A 22,893-nucleotide genomic window follows, 5' to 3' on the forward strand; every position below is an offset into this window, starting at 1 on the left:
GGTGCTTTGATTTGGGAAACGGTTAAGAGCGACAAGACGGATGACGGAGAGCTTAGCAGAGTCAAGTTGAGGAGCAGAGGAGGTAGCTGCGCAGCCGCTCTCGCAGGATTAGACGGATACGGGATTTCGAAGGCTGATAGTATTTTTCTGGCTGAAGCTGGCACCGTCTGATATTCAAAGCGAGGTCTAGCGTTGCATGTCATCCCTTCGACTTTTATTGTCTTCTTCTAATCTCTGCTGCAAAACTATCCAACTATCCAATAAAGTAAGGACGCCAAATTTCTGCCAGAAAAAAGATTACTGCAGAAATGTACACTGCTGAGGATGGGAAAACCTGTGCAACAACATTTTAGACGATCGTGGGACACAAAATCCCGGACAATTAAAATTATTTTAGGTGGGTTGCAGCTGTGTAAGACAGAGTGAAGGTAGATTTGAGGAGTTTTACCCCAAAAGCTGCAAAAAAATACGGGTCCAATCACATGTAGACGACATTCACTGGTCCATTTCTGCTTCTTAAAAAAAAAAAAAAAGGGCGATACTGAACCAAAATATCAACCTCCTCCTCTCCCTCTCTGGTTGAGTTTGTCTCCTACAGCCTCTCGAAACGCCGGAAGGAGTTTGAAGACAGGGCCTACCTCCTCCGCCCCCCCACCAACCTCCTCTCTGTCGCTCCCTCTCAGAAACTCAGCCAGCCAACGAGCACGAGTGAGACAAAACACAACCATAATGGCTCATTAAAGGGAATGGAGACGACTTAGGCAAACAAAGCAGCCTTCACCGGGCTGTCACCGAAACTCCTGTGATGGTGCGTCCAAACGCGCGCCGTCGACAACACGGAGGCGAAAATGCCTCCCTCCCGCCGAAAACTCCTGACGGTTTGGAGTGTTTTGACTGCGCTCGCCATGTCTCTATTTGTTCAGTGACAAATCTAATGTGTACAGCGGAATGACAGACTTATAGCTCCACCAGGGAGAGGAGAAAAGTAGGAGTTCACTGTCTGTCTCCGCTCGCCGAGGGAGGAACTTCAAAGAGGAAATGGTACAATTCCGGCGTCCCCTGTGTGCAAAAAGTGAGCGAACTTAACGCCGTGCATTTATGTCCTTATGAGGACCTCACAAAGAGGGAGAGATGAGGAAATTACTCAAGAGTGAGGACATTTTGCCTGTCCTCAGGGTTACATTCAACATTACAGGTTGGAGAATAAGCTAAAGATTCAGTTGGAAAGTCATTTCTAGGGTTGGATTTCATTAGCCGGTTCCATTTAAAACCAACTGCAAATTGGTAAAATACCTGGCTTCATCATGAGCCCAACCAATCTCCTCTCAAGTTTTCTACAACCGCCGTCTGCAAATGAGCGTGCACTGCTTTGTTTTCTGAGTGAATGAAGCGAGCATGACAGATTGCGTCGAATGGTCTAAACCAGGGATCTCCAACGAGCAGCTCTCCAGCTACCAGGAACTCACTGCCTGTTTCTGAGTTTCTAAACAAAAGATGTTAAAATAATGTCCAAAACAAGAAGAAGAAAATCAGGGAGTCAGTGTGAATGCACTTTGGAATCCACTTCCCATTTCAATCCAATCACAAAATGTCCCACCTCAGGAAGACTCACCCAGCAGCCCTGAAAGCATCTGCCTGGTTTGGCTCAACACACCTTTTTCTGACATGAATGTCCTAAAATCCAAATTCAGACCAGGGCTGATGGATGAACATGTCAGTAACTGTATAAGAGAGAACATAAGTAGGAAAACGGTGACTCCAGCATCCTCTCATGCAGTGACAGTCATCTAACTGTGAGAATGAGTGAATGCAATTCATAAAATTCATATCACACGCCTTTTGATGTGCTTTTTTTTTTTTTAAACGCAAAATTGATTCATGCAAAAACTTTGCTGCATCTAGCTGGTGTGGGTTTCACGCTCCTTGATGAGTGGTTTGATACGACATGTGAATAAATGTAAGTAACATAAGACATAAGTGGCTCTTGGCAACTGTCATTTTTTTTTTCTTTTTTTTTCTTAAGTAGAAAGTAGATGAGAAAAGGTTGGAGACCCCCTGCTGTAAACTGTGGATTCAATTCAGCTAAGTCCGTGAAAAAAATTCTGAAATGCAATATTTGCAACAGAGTACTTTTGACGAAGGGGGGAAATACAAGCCCCGTACGAAAACCAATCCTTGCAGCACCGAGTGAGGATTAAGGAGTGCAGCGTTTTTACAATTTGAGGACGAGTGCTCCGTCTCAACCTGCCAGTGCAATTACTTCATCACTGAATGAGCTCAACCTGGGAATGCACAACTGAGGTAGCAATTAATATTAGTTAATATTGGCTAAATCCTGGCTAACTCATAAAGTACAATTAATATTATTTCCATGGCATGTTTATTTTAGCTTCTACTGCTGCTGCAGCTCCCAGTGACGAGCAAACACCTTTTCCTTTCACAGCAAAAAACAGAGGAAAATTGTTTCTAACTACAAAATTGTCCTTTTTTCTCTTAAATCCAAACCCCTGTCAGACTCAGTAGGCGTGTTGATATGCCTTTGAACCCCAACCCTCATCATTACTCGTGGTGTTTTAACACACTTGTAAGCATGTGTGTGTTCTTGGTATGTGTGTTTCTTTCTTTTTTTTCCTTGTTTCTTAAGGAGCTCCTGGTCTATGGCATGGAGGTCCAGAATGCCATTACACACACACACACACACACACACACACTCTCACTGCCTTGCTGTCTCTCTCAACCACACACACAAACACACACACACACACACACACACACACACACAACACTTTCTCTCCCCTTTTCTCCTCTTAAATGCTCTGAATAAATGAACAGAAGATAGTTCAGGTCTCCTGTGTGTGTCGTGTTGAGGAGCCTCTTCAGAGGAGGAAAAAAAAAAAAAAAAAAAAAAAACCTGTCTGCCACTCACAGAGTGCAAAAAGAGCTTCTCCGCTCTGTCTTTTGCCAGCCAATAAAAGTGTTACGGAGCATAGACGAAGAGGAGAGCGTGGCGGTAATCATGTTTTTGGAGGTAACAGAGGCGGCTGGGGAACACGGGCCTTTGTGTTCACGCTTTTCTGTGATTGATGGCAGAAATAAATCAAGAAAAAGGAAAAAAAAAAATAGTCTATCTCATGATACACTTATGGCACTGGCAAACAGGGAAACTATTTTATTCTCTACCATCACAGCCTATATACTTTTCTACATTACACTATCTTCACGCCTGTGGCTCGGGCAAACCTTCATGTGTCAACTCGTATGATTTGACCACGAATTATGTATTTTTTTTTTTTTTTTAAACTTTTTGCAGGTATAAAATCCAATCAAATGCATTTTTTCCCCAAAAGCATTGTTCAATCAACATGATTAATTCAATCACAGCAATCACATTTCCTTTCTTAGTCTCTCTACAACTCTCTCTTCTGTAGATGTCCCAGAGAGGGAGAGGATGAGGTTGATATTTTGGCCCAGTATCGGCCGTTTTTTTTTTTTTTTTTTTTTAAGAAGCATAAATGGACCAGTGAATGTTATGATTTGATAGTGGTTACCCATATTATTATTATTATTATTATTATTATTATTATTTTCAGCTTTTGGGGTAAAATTAGTAAAACTCCTCAATCAAATCTAGATTGTTTTTTTGTTTTTTTTTGCAATTTTCCGCCACCCATTCATTATTTAAATGTTCATAACTGTAGGCGAACAGGAGGAGCATTACAAGTGACCAAAATCTCGATCTGGACAAGGTTAGATGTATGGAGAAATTGCAAAATTTGGGTAAAAACTAAAACCCACTGCACTGCTGCATTATGATCACTTAGCTTAAAGGCAGCATGAGTAGGATCAGTCTGATGCTATTAGTAAAGCTGACCCCTCCTCCTCCTCCTCCTCCCTGACTAAGTTAACCGCCAGCAGTGAGTTCAGGCAGAGGGCAGGGTCTCTGCAGACACACACACCAACACACACTGCTAGTGGCTCAGAGGTGATGACGGCGGGGGATTGTTTTTATATGAGTCTATATGCTGTTTTTTAGGAAAGTCCTACTCATTCTGCCTTTAGATTAACTTTTTTTTTTATTACTTGTTATAATGAGCATTGCTGAATTTGTGTATTTCATACGAACGATACAGGGAAATATCTAAGCAGCATTGTGCACCTTAATCGGGACTATTAATGTGCATCATTTTGTGCTCGTTCCTCTTTTTTTTTCCTTTTCTTTTGGCTGACTCTAAATGGTCTTCACTCCGGTCGACGCCCCAGCAGTTTTGCACAGCGCCCTACCTATTAAATTCTGGGGTTATTCATGCCCTTTACAGCTTTTGTTCAGCGTCTCCAATTTTGTGAAAGTGTGAAAATAAGGGCAGTGATGTCCGCAGGATGACACCTATGTAAATCTGGGCCGTGGTCGTCGCTTTGTTGAGGCTCTTTTGTGCCTCGTTGGGCATGTTTCTCAGGTTCTCCTGACTGAAGCCAGTGTTTACTGCTAATCCTGCGGGCTGCCACTGACCCAGCACCTACTGTAGCAAAAGCACAATCGTATCTGCTTAGCAATCCCTGAGTAATTAAGGAAGGCCCGCACCATGCCTAAACCTCTCCCCGACACACTGTTGTGTCTGCGCTGCATGGAGACAAGGAGGCATAAGAGGCTTATGGCCCATATACCTACCACTCAGTGTGTGTGTGTGTGTGTGTGTGTGTGTGTGTGCATGTGTGAGTGCTGCACTTCCTTGTGAGGCCCACTCATAAATAGTTAACAGAGGGGGGAAACAGTTGATGTGAATAGGAGAGTGGAATAAACCACCTTTACTTGACTCTTAATTAATATAACGTTCACCTCTGGCCCAGCGCACTGTAAATACCCTCCGACTACCAAGATCCACCCTGGAAGCGAATGCATGCAAGCAGACATAAACACACACACACACAGACATGCGCGCGCACACACCAAAAACACACTTTCGCTGAACGTCCAAAAGCTGAACCCGGCACATCTCAGAAACTGGGCCAAACCATATGTCCGTCTGTGTATTTTGGGATCAGACTAATTCATTTAGATGATGGCATAAAAAATTATATCTTCCAAAAAGACAAAAAAGAATGAGAAAAAGAAGGATTTGAAGAGCGTGGAGAGAGGGAGCGGGCGAGAGACATAAAGTATGTGGAGAGAGAGAGAGGGGAAAAAAAAGAGAGAGAGAGAGAAAGCGAACGCAGGAGGGAGGGCCGTGGGGAATAAATGTGATGAATCCAGGTCTTAGGGGGAGTTTCCAGGAGAGTAAAATAAGGTTGAACCTCAATAGGATCAGCATCCAGGGCAACATTACAATAAAAGTAGAAAAATCCTGATGGGGGAAAATGATCTGTAATTAGGACAAACAGCACTAAAAGCAAGTTCAAAGATAATTGTTTTTTCGGTGCACGGTGCGTAGCTGGTTTGTGCGGATTCCCAGGATGGCATCAGTTAAGAGAGAATGAGGAAAAAAGACAGAGAGAGAGAGAGTGAGAGAGAAGAAAGGAGATGGCGTGTGCCGTAAGAGAGTTGAGCAAATTAAATGTAAGGTAGACGTTGGAAAGAGGGTGTGAGAAGTGAGCCTCACAAGAGTTAACGGTTAAGAAAATTTAAAAAAAAAAAAAAAAATCGACAAAGGTGAAGTCAGCCGTTGGTGTTCGGAGAAAAAAAAAAAGAGAGAGAGAGGGAAAAAGGGAGAGAGTGACAAACAAAGCAAACCCCCTGCAGAAATGAGCCGGGATCCATCATAAGACCAGGCTTAAAAAAAAAAAAAAAAAAAAAAAAAACACAACAAGTGTCCCCAACACCCTTTCCCTTCACACATCTCACCAAAAGACCTCTATTGTTGCTGTCTTTCACAACACTCAGGCCTTTGATGGATCTGGCCCAGCTGAAGAAAAGCCCTGCTTGCCTTAGAAAGGCGGCGAGCAAGGGTGCATGAAAAAAGAGAAAAAAAAAAAAAAAAAGACCAAAAAGTTTAAAAAAAAAAAAAAAAAAAAAAAAAAGTTGGATGGCTGGGCTGGAATGGGGTGGGGGGGCAAGCTTAAACAAAGATATGGATTAAATTAAAAGTTGGTGAGGTGGTTTGTGGGGCTTTCTGAAGTGAGGATGAGGGGCGTACAGCTGTGATGACCCCTCCAACACAACATCAACTCAAAGACGAACCCCAAAGACAGCTGAGATTTTCACTTGCCATGTCGTTTTTTTTTTTTTTGGTTAGGTGCTGCTACTGGGAGCTGAATTCATGATGGCCTTCTTGATGACCTTTACCCCTTTAATATGCATTCATTTTATTCCCTGATTGTTTTTTTTCACACTTTTCTTGTTGACTTTTTAACCCTATAAAGCCTGAACTATGAAAGAATTGACAGAAAATTCCAATTTTTTGAAACTGAACCTTTTATTTAGTCCTATAACAAAATATATATAAAAATAATAATAATAATAATAATAATAATAATAATAATAATATGTTATTATACGACATTTCTGGTGTATGAAATATGATATGTACTTGAAGTGCCAATGGTATGGTCCAGGGTGAACAGGGGAAGTGTTTAAAGGTATACAACAGTAAGTCAAGTATTGATTAAACTGAAAACGAAAAACGGAATTGAAAATGTGTATCATATATGATACGAATGGCTTTATAGGGTTAAAATTTATTTATTTATTTTTGTATCCCATGAATGTAACTTCACTTGTGCATACGCTGTAATAAGGACTACAGGTTGCACTCCTCATGTGGACTAGAGTGAGACACAGGTGTCACCTAGACAGCTGATTGGTAATCAGCTCGTTGTGTTCAAGGTCCTCTGACCCGAAGCTTGGCGTTTTTTAAAGAATCTTGCACGGACCTGAGTGTGCACAAGCTTTCTTTTCCACTAAAGACAACAGGAATGTAATCACTGAGCTGCTTCTAAACATGCTTCTCATATCACTTAAAAACAGTTTTCAATTCTCCCGCTGAACAATGTGATGCTGATTAAAGGTTTAAAGGAGGTCTGAATGTTTATAGAGATCTAAGTTCAAACTAAGAACAATAAACAAAGTATTGGTGCATGTGCCTCATATATATGTGGTTTGTGCATTACTTTAAATGATTTTTTTTACTGCTTGGTCTAAAACTGGACGGTACATTTCCTAAAAGAATGATGCCATATTGAGAAAATGTTCCTGTCTGTTGATGCTGAATTTGAGGTCGTCCGCGCGTTCCTCGCTGAAAATGCCCTGAAAACGTTCCAGAGCAGCTCTAATGACAATGAATGATGGATTTCGTGTACAAAACTGTTTGTCTGATTGTCTGAACTCATGCATCAACATTAGTCACATAACACACCAACACTGTCAGCTGCTGAGGCAGAAAACGGACCCCTCACCCCAGGAAATCCTTTATTTTCTTAACCTTTTCACCTCTTCCGCGCTGTACATCACTGTGTGACCTGCCACTGAAGGGCATGGAAAATTAACTTTTTTTTTTTTTCTCTCTCTCTCTCTCTCTGTCTTCTTTGACACAGATAAATCCTCAAGCCAAGTGTCATCCAAATATAAAACCCTACTGATGTTCTCTATGTTTAACCGAACCGCATTATGAGGACTGTACTGTACTCTAATTTGTTCTAAATTGAGTGACGCGGCGGTACCATCTCTACAACACTGCTATTCTGGAGAAAAGTGTCAGGTGGACTTGACTGAAGATGCATGTAGGAGAGACTCAGTCCCAATCTGAAGTCAATGCGGGCATGTCAGAAAACATAACATAATTGTCTTTCAGCGGACGAGAACTAAAAATACACAGACAATAGCGCTGAGATGAGCAGAGGCAAGAAAAAAAAAAAAAAAAAAAACACGGAGAGGGAGAGAGCAGAGAAATTGTTTTGTCCTTCAGCACAGTGTTTTCTCTCCACTTTCCCACCCCATGCCAATGACTGCAGAATAAACGGATATGTGAATTAAACCCCATTGTTTTAAAAAAGATCTGCCGCTATATTTAGGCGGCCGGCTTGTTTTTCCCTCAATGCAAAAAGAATTTGCCAGTTGTGTTGTGTTTGTGTGTTTTATTTTCTCCCTCTCCTTTATCCCCCCATCTTCATCTTGAGCTACATATCTCTTGTTGTTTGAACAAGTGTGAGTGGTGTGTGTGTGTGTGTGTGTGTCAAAGCAAAAGATACACACATACACCCATACGCACACACACACATACAATATAGTTCAGCCATGCGATTTTTGCAATTAGAAAAGACACAAAAATAATTATTCTGCAGCGCAGTCGGTCGACATATCCTGAGTTGACGATGCACGGATCACGTGTTTAATAAAAAAGGTTAATCAGTTGTTAATCAAAGGATTAATAACTTGTTATTTTCTTTACAAAACCATTAATATTGTGCCATAAATATTTAATGTTGATGGGTCATTTTTTTGGGGGAGGGAGTGTCGGGATATGTGCTTGGTGATGCAGGGCAGAGTGAGCAATATCCAGGCATTAATGTGCATTAATCATGCTTTGGTGAAGACAAATAAATTCATTCATGTTTATTAATACAACCTTGGAGAAAACAATACTCTTTACATTATTCACCGAGTTATTAATAAAGGATTTATGAACAGGAGGACCACAGGACAGAGGCTGGGGAGAGAGGACGGGAGAGAGAGAGAGGGAGGAGGAAATAAGAAAAGAGAGAGAGAGAGAGACGGAGGGGTGGGAGAGGGAGGGAGGTCACAGTCAGACTGCCAGGAGCAAAAGTTCATTAACGTTTAGGAAGGGGCGCAAACGTTTAGGGAGGGGGGAGAAGTGTGTGTTTGTGTGTGTTTGTGTGTGTGTGCGTGAGACCACCATTTGGAAAGCTGGGGGTTAAACCGACATTTGCTGCCCTTACTCTCTCTCCCTCTCCCTCTCTCTCTCTCTCTCTCTTTTTTTTTTCCTTAACAAATTACCCTGCCCGTTTGCTAATCAAAGCAAAACAAATATTGCTTTTCATTCGCTCCATTTGTTTGAATGAACATACAGACGTTCCCAAAATACTCATTCCCAGCTCAAATGTAATTAAATTGTGCCTTTAGTGAAAACATGCAGTGGTACTCCAATTAGTTGTGTTTTTGTCGTCGGGAAAAGAGGGAAAATGGCATTGGGCGCGCCCCGGGCACCTCGGTGTCCCGAAATGGAAGTGCGTCTTGGCGGAGGAAGGAGATGGAGGGGGGTGGGGGCGGGGGCGGCGGGGCGGACGGGGGGGGCGAGATGATGTTTGGGTGCACGAGGATGATAGCGAGGGCAGAAGAAGTGTTTGCTGAATTGGTGGATGACTTGGTGAGATGGTGATCTTTTTTTTTTTATTTTTGTTGTGAGAGCAAGGAGAGATGGTGGGAAAGTTAATCCAAAAAGAGCGGATTTTTAATTTTTTGTTTGTTTTTTTTTTTTTAAAAATAACATTCATATATTTTGGCACAGTAAAAAGCCACATGAAAACTTGACAGATGGCAGGGCTACCAACGGATGTCAGAGCTGATGTGAAGTGACATCAGAAAGATATTTGGAAACCGTTTCACAAAACAACGTAGGTAGCACTGATGGAAAAAAAAAAAAAAAAAACGGACATCGTGCCTCCACAGTGAAATAACAGGTGGCCGTCATTACCAAGCTTATTTAAGGAACTATTACAGCAGAATATGTATCGCCGGAAATGTTCTCTCTCCTGTCATACTATCACTAAATACCTCCTTAAAAAAGCTCGGTAATCTTGAGTACAACCCCATTATTTCTTTGAAAAGGGGCACGATGAAAAATTGACAAAAGCACGAGCTGAACACACATTTGCGGCGTGTCGGGCTGATGATGAGAACGATGTCAAATTGATCAAACTCCAGGCTTATTCCACATTTTTTTATCAGCCGAGTCTATATGTCCTCACTTAAATCGACCCTTGGTGATTTTGCGTACTTTGCCTTTAATGAGCTAAATCTCAGATAACACACAAATCCTGCCGCTTTAAGTCAAGCAACTCTTTCATTTTGGCGGTGCGTTTAAAAGCCTTTGCGACGTTAACGGCGTTCAGCGTCTACATGTTTTCGGCGAGGAAAGCGTGTCACGGGACGTCAGATTGTTTGGACTGGCTTCTATCTCCGTTTCTATTCATCCATCACCTCTCTTCGTCCTAAATAGCTCATTTTCTTTTTTTTCTTTCTTTCTTTTTTTTTTTTTTTGGTTTTTGTTAAGCTCCAAATTGCATTTTTATTGAAGGCCTGTATGGATCGCTCGGCAAAATGTCATCCGTCAAGCTGTCGATGAATCCATCCTTTCATTTAACGATCAGCCTACCTGATATGCATTTTACATGGCTCCATATACTTTTATTGGGAATCAATGGAAAGCAAATAATGCTGGAAGCCAGTAAGCCACATGTCTGCGTGGGGAGGGGTTGCGGGCATCGGTTATTTGTCAATGCACACATTACTGCTCTTAGCGCGGTGGCTTTGTACTGTACATGCCTGGGTGGATAGGACTGCAGAGGTCACTGGTTGTGGGTTACCTGCCGTCTGCGCCGTCCCGCTACTATATCCTCCACTCGTCTTGTCTTGAGAGGAACAGATTGAGTGAAAGAGACAGAATGAAAGGAGGAGGTGGAGAGGATGACAGAGAGAGAAAGACAATTAATGAGTGAGAGGAGGAGGAAGACGAGGAGGCGAGGAACGGGGAGAAAAGAGCAGGGGGAAAGAGAAAGGGCCAGAAAGGGGAGCGGGCAGGGAGCGATGGACGGCCATTCCTCGGGGTTTCAGTTAAACACTGATTTCATCATGCGACCGGGCGGGAGGAGGAGGAGGGGCGGCAGGGGCAGCGGCGGCGACGGCGGCGGCGGCGGTGGCTGTGGCTGCGGCTGCAGCGGCTCTAAAACACATAACTTTTTACGAAGTGAAAATCAAATATTAAAAATGACAGGCCTTATAAGTGCGCTGAGTGAGCTCGGGTCACGGAGGGAGGGAGGCGCGGGCGGCTTGTCAGCTACTATCTGTCAGGGCGAATTAGAAACAATCAGGGCCGAGTGAAAGGGAAGGTGATTGTTATTAAGCGGCGGGGCCCTGCGAGCGAGCGCCCCAGATGTGGCCGTGCATATAAAAGAACAGGAAGCCGGCAGTTTAATTCAGGAAGCTTGCCGGGGCGAGCGAGCAACGCCACAAAGGAGGAGAGGGAGGGGGGTGGGTTGGGAAGGGGGACGGAGGATGTGGGGTGGGGTTGAGGGGGAGAGGGGCTCCTTGTCTCTAATAAGCTGGAAGTTACTTTGATAACACATCCAGGGTTTGGCCGCCTTGATTTTTTTTTTTTTTTTTTTTTTTTTTTCCTTTTTAATTTTTTTTTTTTTTTTTCCCTCTCCTTCATTCATCTACATCTATATGCATCTTGCACAGGGAAAGCAGCCGGTCAGTTCATATACAAGGAGATATAATGTGGGAGGGTGAAATGTAGATAAGTCGACCTTAACACACACGCACACACACACACACACACGTCCACACACACACACACACACACACTCACTCACAGACAAGGATAGAGAGAGAGAGAAGTAAGGAGAAACGGCCGAGCCCCATATATCAATTACAACCTGATATCCTGAGAGGATGATGGGACGGAGAGCGAGCGAGAGACCCCTGTATGAGTGTGTGTATGTGTTTGAGTGTGTGTGTGTGTGTGCATGTTCATGTCTCAGCACATCCTCCCATCCCCCCCAACACCCTTTTTTTTTCCCCCTCTCTTTTCATAATCACCTGACAGAGTCCCTCTCCCACCCGGAGCTGTGAGTGGCGGCCGGTGACCGGCATGCGTGCACGCCCTTCTCCCTCCCGTCCCGTGCACGTGCACGTGCGTGCTGTTGACAGACACGGACATGCCTCGGATTTGACTCCTCCGGTAGTCCTGCTCTCTGTCAAGTTGCGCCCACCCCCACCCTCCTGACTCCCACACCCACCCCCGAAAACTCCTCTGAGACTGACATCAACGCCCACAGATCCCTGTCACGGACAAGAGGGGGGGGTGGGGGGTTGGAGGGGGGGTGGGATGTGTACAATATGTTAGTCAAAAGGAAGTGAAGGAGGGAGGGGTGTGTGTGTGTGTGTGTGTGTGTGTGTGTGTGTGTGTGTGTGTGTGTTGGCGGGGGGGGTCGTCGATTTGAATGATAAGGAGCGACAGTAATCTGCCAGGATCTCAAAGGCACATTGGCCGTTGTGACACATGGGAAGCAAAAGCACACACACACACGCGCATGCACATGCACACGCACACGCACACACGCCACAGAGGGACATGGGAAATCGCCGCTTGCAAGGCAAACGCCCAAAGGAGAGCGTATCGAAAGACGGGCGGAGGAGTGACGTACTTCCCAACTTCACTTTTTATCTGGTGGGGGAATGTAAAAAAAAAACAAACAAAAAAAAAAAACAAGTTTGAGCCTAAACATGGTGAAAAATGTCATAAATAAATAAATAAATAAATAATCCAAAGACAGATTGAACGGTGAGCGTTTGGCAGCAGGGTAACGTCTACGTAGCGACTGCGCTGTCAAAATAGAAAAGTCAAGCGGCTCCGTTGCATCTCCAGTAGTTCCTGTTAACACCGGGTTACGTGAAATCAGTGGGAGAGAGGGGAAAAAAAAAAAAAAAAGGGAGCTAGAAATGAAGGAAGTTGTTGAGATAGTTTCTTTCATAGTACTTCTCTCTGTCTCTCTGCCTCTCTCTCTCTCTCTCTTTCAGCATGAAGGGCTTTGATTTCTACTTACTTTGTAGTGAGAGATATCGCAGGAAATTATCCCTCCCCTTAAGAATCACTGATCATCCAATAGGGTGAAATAAAACAAGCTTGGCACATATTCTTTCCCCCTCTCTCTCTCTCTCTCTCTCTCTCTCTCTCTCTCTCTCTTTCTCTCTCGCTCTCTCCTGTCGTCTTTATCGTGGTGATCAGTCGTATGTTAGGCTAACACGAGCCTTCTCCCGTTTCTGCCTCCCAGCTTTTTCTCTCCTCGGTTGCCGAGCTGATCTAGCGGAGGGTTATGGTGTTAAACACGGAGCCGCTAAACGTTCCCCAAGGTAATAACAGTCAGAGCATATACAGCAGCGTGGCACGGGGACGGGAAGTTGCTGCGGAGGGTGGCGGCAACAGAGGCAGATAGGGAGGAGGGTGTAAGTGGAAACAAGTGGAAGAAACAAAAAAAAAAAAAAATCATTAGCAGACAAAAAAAAAAAATGAGAGGAAAGAGGAGTTGGAAGATGAGAGAATGCTAGAGAACACATACGAAAACAAGAACGAGAGGTAGCTCGAGATTCGAGACTTTCTGCAAAAATTCAATGACTTTTCCACAACTTTCCATGAAAAAATGTCGAATTTCCATGACTGTATTAAACGTGGCATGCCAAGGGTTTTGGGTTTTTTACTTTTTCCTGCCTGAGCGAAATTTTAAAGCTACACTCAGCAATAGTATTTGCATTCTTTACAGTAAAATGACGCCTTGCAATATGAGAGTCATTACTACGGGTCTTTTTTCCACCGTACAGTTTAACAGCCAGCCTGTCATTATTTGCTCGTTTTAGCGTTCTAAATTTCTGCATCGGCCCGAATAAGCTCCTCCTCCGCCCTCGCCGCTTCAACTTCATACAAAACTTTTCTGAAATCGCACATTCTGCAGACAAACGCATCCAAATGTCATGCAATTGTGCGCGCGCCTCCATTCCTGCAGAAAAAGTTCACTCAAAGCAGCGTACCATGCGGCTTCGCCACATTTGTTTTGAATTGGAGGTGAGACAAAATAATCCACTGCAAAAACGCAAAATCTTACCAAGATTATTTGTCTTATTTCAAGTCAAAAATGTCTTATTCCTAGTCAAAATATCTCATTACACTTAAAATAAGACATGATCACCTCAGAAGTAACTTGTTTTTAGACAATTGTCTCTTGTTTCAAGTGAAAATTTGCTTGAAACAAGTGAAAATTTGCTTGTTTCATTGGCAAAATTTGTTTCTTGTTTCTAGCTAATTTTCACTTTTTCCACTGGCAAATTTTGCCAATGAAACTAGCAAATTTCCACTTGTTTCAAGTGAATTTTCACTTGAAACAAGAGAAAATTGTCTTAAAACAAGTTACTTCTGAGGTGATCATGTCTTATTTTAAGTGTAATGAGATATTTTGACTAGAAATAAGACATTTTTGACTTGAAATAAGACAAATAATCTTGGTAAGATTTTGCGTTTTTGCAGTGTCCAAGTCATCAAACAAGAGCCTTTTGAGAATGAAGCGTATCCCTCATTTCTATCGCTTTTCTATCGCTGAACCGTAAAGAAGGATTGACTCTCAACACCCTCTAGTGGTCAGCAATTGCTTAGTGCAGCTTTAAGTACAGCTTAGATCCTGAAGTCCTGTCAATTTATTGTTGTGTTTTATTCTGAGGAGGACATGAACACATCGTAAACACAGTAGATAGGACGTCTGATGAATAACTAGTTACACACATATATATTTTTTCAACAGAAGCCGGCAAATTTCCATGATATTCCACGGTTTGTGCCAAGAATGTATTAAATTCCTCGACGTTCCCTGTCAGGAGGAGACTTTTCAGAATTCCTCTCCAGACATCCCGTGACCTGTGTTAACCCTGACAGGTACAGTCATGATGACGCGGCCACATTATCCCCTGTTTCAGTCCGTCCTGCCACACTTCATTATTTATCATTTAACACCGTGGAAACAGGACCACGGCTCAAAGTCCTTCGCATTTGCATGGCGTCTCTACCTTTTCGTCTGATCAGCGTTCCAGCTGTGTTTTCTTCATTTACCTCATTCAAGCTTTGATTGATGAGCATGTTTTTGTTGCCAATAGTCATATACACATATACATACAAACATGTAGATCTATACCGTGTTATTGTGTCGGCTTTGTTCACAGATGGACTCTCAGCCACTACGCATGGGTGCCATGTTGTTACCTGTGCCATTTTTTAATAAGGCTTTTGCAGTAATGTGACAAGAGGGCATTCTTGGACAGCTTTTTTTTTTTTGGATCCTTTTGAATTGGACACTTCCTTCGACACCTGCAGCCAAGGAGCACCTGTTCATTCATTCATTCATTTTCACAGGGACACTGTTCTGCTTCTTTTCCCTTGTTTTTTTTTTTTTTTTTTTTTAATCCGTTGAGTTAATTTGAGTGTGGTCTCCGCTCTCTGGCTCACTCCTTGATCAGCTGCCTTCATCACTATTATTGCAAACACAGCGGTATTAGCGTAGTCGTCTCGCTGGTTAACGTTTAGCAACAGCACTCTTCACAAAAATAGCTTAATAGCAATTAAAATAGATGCACTGCCTCTGGGTTTAATCATAAAATTTGGAATGTGTTGTTTTAACATTAGATTTTATTATATGGTATATTACCAATGTTGATGATGAAGAAAAACAACATCATTTGAAGCTTTCAGATGACAACTCGTTATTGATGCGGTCTAATTGGTTTTTGAAATATTTTCACCACCCCTGTAATGCGGCAGCTGAATTGAAAACATGAAAACTGACAAATCTTAAAGGGGTTAAAGGGCTTTCACCATACAGTATCCATACAAACCTATCACATATCACATATCCATTTGTATAGGAAAGCTGCAGGTGTAAAATCGGACAAAAAAAAAATGAAGCATAAAAAGCTTCCTCTTATTGATTAAATACTGCTAAAAAAAAAAAAAAAAAAAAAAAAAAAAGAAAAGAAAAAGAAAAGGCATGATTCGTAGAAAATGATTTTTCTCGGGGAGTGAAGTGTCTCCCCCCCCGGCCGACTGACCTGAATTTGCCTCTTGATTAAAAGAGTAAAAAAAGAAAGTGCTATATTGGGGGTGTAGGGAAGACAGGGGGGGGAGAGAGGGTATATCAAGGAAGATATGGGATGAATGGGAATTGGATGTTGTAGGAGGACCACCCCCCTCCACCTATCACCACCACCACCATCCCATCCCATCCATCCCTCCAACCCCCCACCCCGTTTTCCTCCTGGAGGCCAAGTCCCGGCCATGTCTACGATTTCACAACGATTAGCGAGGGAGGGATGAGGAGGGATATAGAGATGTACTAGAGCAGCATTAGCCATTAATCACCAAGGAGGGGAGGGAGCGGGGGCGAGGGAGGTGATATAGAGTGATATAGAGAGAGAGAGAGAGAGAGAGGACTGTCCCTGCCCGGCTCAGCATGGGACTTGTACTCTCACTGTCCGGACCTCCAGGGTTCTCGCTGCACCGACGAGGCTACATCAGAGACTCGCTCATGCCAAGCCTTCGCAAAAGGAAGCCGCTCGAGCCAGAGACGTTTCTCGGGGCGCTTTGAACTACTCCGCAACTCCCCGCCAAAAATGTTCCCCAAAACATAATTTGCGCATGTATGCACTGTGCCGTTTCCAGGTGAACTGTATTAAATTATGCATCCTAACATGGAAGCTATTGCACAAAATGAACACTCTCGAATTCAAAATGTGCATAACGGAGCGTTTCAGCCGTGATGACTGGGTTTATGTATTTAATTCTGGATTAATGGGGGATTCTGGAAAATGCTACCATACATCTATTTCTTTTTTTTTTTTCCCCCTCTTTCTTTCTTTCTTCACCGTAGGACACCACAGTATATCTTGGGTTTCGACTCGTTTTTGAAAAGCTGAGCTGCGCACCGACACCAACCTCAAGAACTCTACAGCTCTCGTTACTGCCGCGCAAAGTTGCAAATCTGCAAAAATGCTAATGATGACAAATTTTGTCATCATTATGTCAAACATTTGCCATTAACAGGAATTAGCAACCAGATTTATGTCTGTGAGTCCAGCGTGAACCTGTGAGAAAGTGGAATTTATGTGAGAAAGGGAGTTTAAAGCAACACGAGGATAGTGCTGTTGAGTTTTGGGCTCCTGGCTAATTTCTTAAATACATTTTTTTTTTTAATATATTTGACTGTTGCTGAAATGTTAACATAACATGAAATGCTGCAACACAGACACTGTTCTACTTTACATCCAAACGGCCTTTCAGCAGGCAGTTCACTAATGGCGCCATGCAGAAAACAGCCAAATTCAACGTCAGCTAAAACAAGTGCAAACATTTCCATAATGTCCTCTTATTGTTCCATGAGTGAGCCTGGAGTTACCTGCTCCTGACATCTTGAGCATCATATTTGAAACACGAGCAAGCAAAACGGTTCTGCTCTTTGAAAAACTGACCTCCAAAATCATATTTACATAAATAAATAAGGCCGTGCAAGCCTAAAGTAACATTTAAAGATCATGACCACTGTGACAAATCTCCATGTTACTGAGGAATTTAGTTTCATCTTCAGTAAAATCTGAAAAAGAGGGATAGTCCCACTTGTTTCCAATGCCATGTTGCTTGATACATGGAAGAATAAGGTTGATCGACCCACTAGTGTCAAGAAAATTACAAGAAAGTAAAGAAAACGCTAGAAATCAACTGATTATCACTGGAAGGCAGCAGGATTAGCTCATCCCACCAGCATATATATATATATTTTTTTTTTCACTTGTTTTAAAGCAAAGAGGATTTTAACACTCAGTGAGACTAAATGACCAAGGAAACTGCAGACTAAAAAAAGGCGATTTCAAACCTTATGGCTCAAAGTGGTCAAATTTCATATTAAAGCATCTTTGCAAACGGTCATGAACTGTAATCGTAAAGATATTCAGATACTGATGTCATAAAATGATGCATTTAGCAGCCACAGACAACTCCAGACATTGTCTCAACTTCAGCCTCTCATCAACATCCACTCAGTGTCCGGTACGTTTAATTAACGTGCGTGTGTAAAGCTGCACGTACGGCCGCACTCTGATCCAGGCCCGGCGACAGTAAATAAGCCGGATAAAGATGGCGGCCGAGGCGGAGGCTTCGTTGCCGGCAGCCTCGTCCCGATGCGCTTTCTTCTTCGCCTCCCCAGAAGCAGATACATAGGATGCACTCAGAGCCCCCACGCTCATCACTGTGTTGGGGAGGCAAGGTGAACCTGGGTGACCATAAAACCTGAATGGCCTTCACTTAGCGTTCCCTTCATCCCCCCCCCCCTCTCTCTCTCTCTCTCTCTCTCTCTGCCTCTCTCTCTCTCTCTCTATCTTTCTCCCTCTCCCTCCCTCCACACCCCTTCCTCTATTCTTCTTTTTTTATTTTTTTATTTTTTATTTTTTTCTGTACTATGAATAAATTTAGTCTGTCCCGGACATGAAAATGTCAAATACCTAAAATACACCTAGGCTAAATAGCGTATTAATTTTTAATGCCTGCTCATCCTATGCTGCTATTCTCATATCAGGCCTGTCTGCCAACAGCTGTTGCTGGCTCTCCGGCTGGGAATTTATCATCCATCTAGCTAAAGGAGGGGAGAGAAAGCAAGACAGAGGGAGAGAGAGAATATAAAAAAAAAAAAGAAAAAAGGCGACGGGGAGACATTGTTCAGAAGACAAGGAAAGGGGAGGGACAGATCCGTGTTTTCATGGATTCCTACCTCGCGTTTATATCACCCACACCTCGCAACTTTTGCGCTCACCGCTTGATATACGAGTGGGATTCAATTACACTAATGCCAAACATAAATTGTTCAAGATTCGCCTGTATTCGTTCCTTTTTCCTGCCGTGCCCGCGTGTGTGTGTGTGTGTGTGTGTGTGTGTGTGTGTGTGTTATATCGCAGGCTCCTCATACATAAAAGAGAAATAAGGAGCGGAGTGGTGACATTGACGCTGGAGGTAGTGACATTGGGGAGAGTCGCAGAGGGAGGCGAGATGCACCGAAGCATCGTGCCAGTGTGGGTGTTGAATGCCACCCATGTGTGTTTTTAGGTGGCATGTGGCGGATGATTATCATAGATTATCACAATCCAGATTGTTACAAGTTCTGTCTGCGCGCATAGCAGCAGCACTGTACTGTAGCTGTGTGACTGTGTGACTCTGTGTGTGTGTGTGTGTGTGTGTGTGTGTGTGTGTGTGTGTGTGTGTGTGTGTGTTTGGATTTAAGACAGAGTGCCTTTGGGGATAAGGCTAAATAGTCAGTGGATGACAAACAGTTGGGGTGTGTGAGTCTATGTGTGCATAAATGTGTGTCTGCATGTCTGTGTGTGTGTGTGTGTGTGTGTGTGTGTGTGTGTGTGTGTGCTGTATGTCTACCCTTTCCAGTGTGAGGACCGAATGTGACACAAGGACAGAAAAGATGAGGAAATTCTTCCAAAGCTGAGGATATTTCACCAATCCTCACTTCTACACGGGGTGAGGATTTACGTTTGGGGTAAAAATATAAAATTAGGATTAGGTGCAGGTTAGGTAATAGCTCGATAAGGCCTGCACGAGCGGAGCAATGCAAAAGTGTGTATGTTTTTGCATTTAGGCATGCATGTGTGTATCCTCACACAGCCCTACTCTGATTTCATTTCCATGAATGAGAAGGAGCTTAGGGCTGTTGGACTTGATCGATTGGAAAAGGGGAGGCAGTGACGGGCGTTTACTAAAAATACATAGCAGGTGATTGGATCAGCCGTCTGCCTGTCTTCAACTCGTCCAATCAGACAAACACACCAATCTGACGTATGAAAGCGAATATTGGTAAGTCGATCGCTTGCATGTTAGCACGCTGGCATGCGATACCTGTTCTTTTCGTTGGGAAAATCATTGTCACACTGCAAAAACTCAAAATATTACCAAGAATATTTGTCTTATTTCAAGTCAAAATATCTTAATTTCTAGTCAAAATGTCTCATTACACTTAAAATAAGATACGATCACCTAAGAAATAACTTGTTTTTCGACTATTTTCACTTGTTATTAATATTCTTGGTAAGATTTTGAGTTTTTTGCAGTGCATGTCTCTGTCATCATCACTGAAGCCACGCCCACGGCTCCTTAAAGCAACCCCGTGAGGTCAGCGGGCTGCGTGAGGTTAGCGTGTGTGTGTGTGTGTGTGCATCAACAGGGAGACTTATATGCCTTTGGGGGTCCGGGGTATCAAGGGTAACAAATAGCTGATGGACCGTAGATATGTGAGAGAGTGTGTGAGTGTGTGTGTGTGTGTGTGTGTGTGAGCTTACCTTAACACACCACCGGCATACTGGAGTGTAACCTGCCTGTTAGGATCAAGGGGCCTCACCGTCACCTCTGACTGACTACTGTTTACTGGAGCGACCACCTGCAGCGGGAAGGAGGAGGAGGAGAAGAAGGAGAAGGAGTTAGAGGAGGAGGTGATGATGAAACACAGGCGTGACTGATGGAGAGGCGAGGAGCGGGGATGGACAGAGGAGACAGTTTGAAGAGGAAGAGAGCGACGGGGAGAGGAGAAGGCGGAGGGTGCGTGTGTGTGTGTGCGTGTGTGTGTGGTTGATGTTGAGAGGAAAATCTAACAAATTCAGCGAGCGGCGCTGCAGAGGTCAAGGGAACGCAGCCGAAAAAGGTTAAAGATGAAATCAAAGCCGGCGCGCTGCGGTGCCCGGAGGCACAGCTGAAAATCTATCCCTCCAAGGCAAGGCCACCGCTGACGCGAGGCAGACAAGAAGCTAAATACTGCACGCCACTCGGGGATCTTTCATTTTCAACCGATCAATAAGGGCTTATATTTATCAGGGCCTCCGAGCAGCTGCCACGTCTGACAACCTCCACTTCATTTTCGCACTCCTCCTTCTCCTCCTCTTTTCTCCTCCTCCTCCTCCTCCTCCTCCTCCTCGCACGCTAAATTGAGACCCATCGACCATGAAAGGGGGCTGAGACCCTGGATTGCCATTAACCCCCCTCGTGTCACTAGACTGTCTAACACACATATATACACACACACAAATACACACAAATGCCCTCAAGACACAATTCTGCTAAAGGTCTGACTCCCCTCCCCACACACACACACACACACACACTCTTCTTTAAAGAAACATGCCTTATCATTATGGCCTTGGCACAGACACCAGCACTTCCTCATGCCTTTTGTTCCTCAAGCTGCCCATGCCACCCAAAACACACACACACACACTCACTCTCTCACACACACACACCAGACACACCAGCACATGCAAACACAACTTGACTTCACGTCCATTCCAACCGTTTTGCACAACATCTCTCCCCGTTTTTTTTTTTTTTTTTCTTTCTCCAACATGTGAGATTTATTCAAAAGAACAAAAATATCAAATCCCCAAATTGCCACTATAAATTTGAGCGGCGCTATGAGAAGCGGAAGATTGGGTTTAGGGGTCTGAGTTAAAATAACTGGCTGTCTAATCATCTGCACAACAATATTTGCTGTGAGGCATTCTAAATAGATTATCGCTAGTCCATCTGTGTCATCATTGATTTATAAGGCATTAAGCTGCTTGGGGAAGAGATAGGGCCTCGCCTTCCCCCGCCGTTAAAGGGGCTTCTCGTTCGAAATCAGGGGCATGGCAATGAAACAACCGTGGCACTCGTCTAACCTCCCCTTTAATCGCCTGGCGAGAGGAAGTGAAAATAGGACAGGCGTATCCGGTTTTTCGACGGGGAAGTATGAATCCAAATTTTCTGCATCTCTTTTTGTTTGGTGATACAAAGAAACTGGGAGGAGGGGAGGAAGTACGGGGAGGTGGGGGGGGGAGAGAGAGAGAGGATACACACACACACACACACACATTACACACACACAGAAACAAATAGCGCACACACAGACACACACACTCACGCTCGTGCACACAGTCGCACACACACGCGCACACATGCACAAAAAAACAAGGGACATCATTAACATATGAATGCTATATGCAAATGGTAGGGAGAGAGCAGATGTTGTTGCATTTAATTGACCTATATGTGAATTGCATCCAAACCTTTCAGTGTGTTTCTGGGCCCACTGAGTACAGTTTTGACTGGCTCACTAGTAGCACTCCACACATCAGCACAGACTTTAGCACTGTTTAAACATAAAGGGAGAGATGACTAAGAACAGAATAGAATGGGATAGAATAGAATAGAATAGAATAGAATAGAATAGAATAGGAGCAAAGTGACATGAGGCTGTCACACGTGGCGAAAATCGACGGCAAAAAATATCACCGCGCCATCGATAAACTCATAAATGCTCATTTCTGACATTTCCTCCACTGCCCCCCCCTCCTTTTTGATGACATCACTGCCATGAGCACACATACTTTAGCACTGTTTAAGCATCGAGGCAGAGACGTAGAACAGGATCTAACAGAAGAGGAAACATGGACGGTGAAAATGTATTTTTTTATAAAAAAAAAAAAAAAAAAAATGCAAACACGCAATCTAGAAACCTTGATGCTTTACGTGTTGTCCCTTTTTGATGACATCACCACCGTCATCGATTGAGCCGGCGAGTGTTGGGCGGGACGGCGGGGCCTCGGGACAGACAGAGAGGGATTTCTGGGATTTCTGATGTCCACTCGTATTTAGCCCCCCCACCACCTCGTATCCATCATTCTCTCCCCCATTAGCTTCTCCCTCCTTTTTTTTATTTAATTTTTTTTTTCTGCAGTACGGGAGAAAGAGGGGAGAGAGAGAGAGAGAGAAGGTGGGTGGGGGGTGGTGGTGGTGGTGGTGGTGGTGGTGGGGGTGTGGGGGGGCAAGATACGAGGGAAAGTCACGCATCTTACACTGCAATGTTTGCATGGGTGAGCCATGAAAAACACAGATGCTATTTTCATCTGGGCCTCTGCCTTTCTTTTTTCTTCTCTTCTTTCCCTCTCTCTCTCTCCTCCTCTCTCAGTCTCTCAGCGTATCCCTCTCTCTCTCTCTCTCTCTCTCTCTCTCTCCGCCACCCTCCTCCTCTCCCCCTCTTCCTCCCCCCATTCTCGGGAATGTCATTAAATTGTATTAAATAGCCTTTTGTCCAGGGGGCAAGGACCACCCG

General features: G+C 43.7%; 1 protein-coding gene across 1 annotated transcript in view; it reads right to left on the reverse strand.

Moving 5' to 3' along the window:
* Positions 1-22,893, reverse strand: part of znf536 (zinc finger protein 536) — a 180,537-nt gene that overhangs the window by 121,743 nt on the left and 35,901 nt on the right. Inside the window, exon 2 of the mRNA XM_030048719.1 lies at positions 20,093-20,190. Within this exon, the coding sequence (XP_029904579.1) occupies positions 20,093-20,190 (98 nt within the window). The remainder of the gene's footprint in view (positions 1-20,092; positions 20,191-22,893) is intronic.

The sequence above is a fragment of the Myripristis murdjan genome, chromosome 3, assembly GCF_902150065.1.
Source record: "Myripristis murdjan chromosome 3, fMyrMur1.1, whole genome shotgun sequence".
Lineage (NCBI taxonomy): Eukaryota > Metazoa > Chordata > Actinopteri > Holocentriformes > Holocentridae > Myripristis > Myripristis murdjan.